The 2500-nt window shown below is 39.3% G+C and overlaps 1 protein-coding gene across 1 annotated transcript; it reads left to right on the top strand.

Moving 5' to 3' along the window:
* The first annotated feature begins 892 nt into the window (after positions 1 to 892).
* Positions 893 to 2270, top strand: LOC138046352 (uncharacterized). The gene is made up of 2 exons (XM_068893006.1): positions 893 to 1446; positions 2111 to 2270. The coding sequence occupies exons 1-2, from the start codon at positions 893 to 895 to the stop codon at positions 2268 to 2270; spliced, it is 714 nt and encodes a 237-aa protein (XP_068749107.1).
* The last annotated feature ends 230 nt before the right edge of the window (positions 2271 to 2500 follow it).

Here is a 2500-nt window from a genome sequence, read left to right as displayed (position 1 = left end):
AAAAGATGCAACTTCTGCCTAAAAGAGAAATTCATGATAATTTGCCGACCTGACCTCTCATCACTAAATAAGCGTAACGAACTCGTATCTTCATGCCGACACAGAAACAAAGCGTTGCTACGCAACAGCTGAACTTTTAACTTTACCGCGTAATTGATTATGTAAATTCTCCTAGTATGTACACAATAGTCACATGAATATTCTTTCATTGAACCCCTGAAGAGTGAAGCGATTCACGAAACAGGCTTGTCGGGAAATGTAGTTGCATACTTTTTCCCTCTTAAAATATTTATTCCGCTCTGCCTCAACGTATTGAGCACTGTTCCAGCCAGTTTAACAGTTTAACAGCCCTTTTCTTATTAAAAATTGAAGCGCAGCCAGGATTAGGCATATTAAAATACAATAAAAAACGTTCTCTGGCTAAAAATTTTCAAAAAGAATATAAGCTTTCGGCTGTCGATCTACAGCCTTCCACGGATAAAACGTTGAATGTGAATTAGTGAAATATATACAGAAAAGGCGAGATAAAAATGATAAAAAGAACAGAGTAAAGGTATGAAAAATGGTGGCTATTGTTTAAAAAAAATTTTATACTGATTAGGAATCGGCTTAAAGTTATTGTCAGCATGCTTGGTAGAAGAGGTGTGCCAGGCCTCTAGAGTTTTCCTAACACGAAAAGAGCCTTTGTCTATAACTCGAGAATGGTTGAAATCAATGCGATGACCGAAAGACTGACTGTGATTACATAAGCAACAAACTACTTAAGGACAACTCACTTCCTTCACGCACGAGCTTAGACAGTAATGAAATCATTTCTCTGTTGAAATTTATCTTATCTAACAATTACTTTATTTATGATGATAAGATATACAAACAGATCCATGGTTGCGCGATGGGTAGCCCCGTCAGCCCTGTGGTGGCGAACTTGTGCATGGAAGCGATCGAAGAAATGGCCATTAACACGTCTGAAGTACAACCTAAAGTATGGAAACGCTACGTGGATGATAGCTTCTGCATCATCAAAAGAGATGCTGTTAATTCTTTTCATACTACACTTAATTCCATCGATCCACACATCTCATTCACTATTGAAGAGGAATCTGACCAACAGATCGCCTTCTTGGATACTTTGGTTTCTCGCAAGGATAACACGATCACTATTGATGTTTACCGCAAAGCAACTCACACGGACAGATATTTAGACTTTTCTTCTCACCACGACAAACGCCACAAGATCAGCACAGCTGAGACCCTCCTACACCGCGCAATTAAACTCCCAAGTACACCGCAAGGGAAAAATACCGAAATCAATCACGTCTTTGATGCTCTACGAGCCAACAACTATCCCTCCTTTGTTATTTCCAATATCTTAAAGCAGAAATTTTCCAAACCAACCACACATGCCATCCCTTCACCTGAAGAATTGGTTGGCATGTTTTTTAAATGGTTTACGCCTCAAGAGAACCCTAACAGTTTTGCTGTCCTTCCTTTTATCAATGGTGTTACGCAACCTCTAACAAGAATTCTTCGAAGACACGATATCCGAGTTGTAAATAAGCCCCTCAAGACTTTACAACAAGAATTCCTTTCTCCTAAATTCAGACCAGCTATTGAACACCAACCCAACGTGGTTTATAAAATACCCTGTGCCGATTGTGATTGGTGTTATATAGGTGAAACTGGCCGTTGCTTTGAAACCCGCAAGAAAGAACACGTTAGGAATGCAAAAACATGTGCTAATGGGTCAAACATTGCGAAACATGCGTGGTCTTTTGGTCATCGCATTGATTTCAACCATTCTCGAGTTATAGACAAAGGCTCTTTTCGTGTTAGGAAAACTCTAGAGGCCTGGCACACCTCTTCTACCAAGCATGCTGACAATAACTTTAAGCCGATTCCTAATCAGTATAAAATTCTTTTTAAACAATAGCCACCATTTTTCATACCTTTACTCTGTTCTTTTTATCATTTTTATCTCGCCTTTTCTGTATATATTTCACTAATTTACATTCAACGTTTTATCCGTGGAAGGCTGTAGATCGACAGCCGAAAGCTTATATTCTTTTTGAAAATTTTTAGCCAGAGAACGTTTTTTATTGTATTTTAATAGCCCTTTTCTTAACAAACTCAAAGACGACGCCATAAAGATTAAAAACAAAATGAAGCTACTTATCGGCGCCGACAAAACCACGAGCTTCTACAAGCTAGAACCATCCGCATACAACGACCTTCTCGAACAGAACATCACCAAGTCCTACAAAAAAGCATAACCTGACACCGTACAAGCCATGCATGCAGAAAACAAAAACATCACAACGAAACTGGGTATAGACGACAGAGTAGACAAGACAGCTAACAAAGAAGCATTCATAACCCTCAAAGACCACAAACAGAACTTCGCCAACAAACCAACCTGCCAGCTGATCAACCTCACCAAATCCGAGATAGGCAAGATCAGCAAAAGAATCCTCGACAGGATCAACAGCAAAATCATGAGAGC

This window comes from Montipora capricornis, chromosome 4 (assembly GCF_036669925.1).
Source record: "Montipora capricornis isolate CH-2021 chromosome 4, ASM3666992v2, whole genome shotgun sequence".
Lineage (NCBI taxonomy): Eukaryota > Metazoa > Cnidaria > Anthozoa > Scleractinia > Acroporidae > Montipora > Montipora capricornis.
This window is presented reverse-complemented; position numbering and strand designations above follow the sequence as displayed.

Excerpts from the sequence above, each read along its gene's own strand:
- LOC138046352 (XM_068893006.1), top strand. The coding sequence starts at position 893 with ATGGGTAGCCCCGTCAGCCCTGTGGTGGCGAACTTGTGCATGGAAGCG. Across the intron at positions 1,447-2,110 it reads GTTGGCATGTTTTTTAAATG|CCCTTTTCTTAACAAACTCA; the intron begins GTTTACGCCTCA and ends GTATTTTAATAG.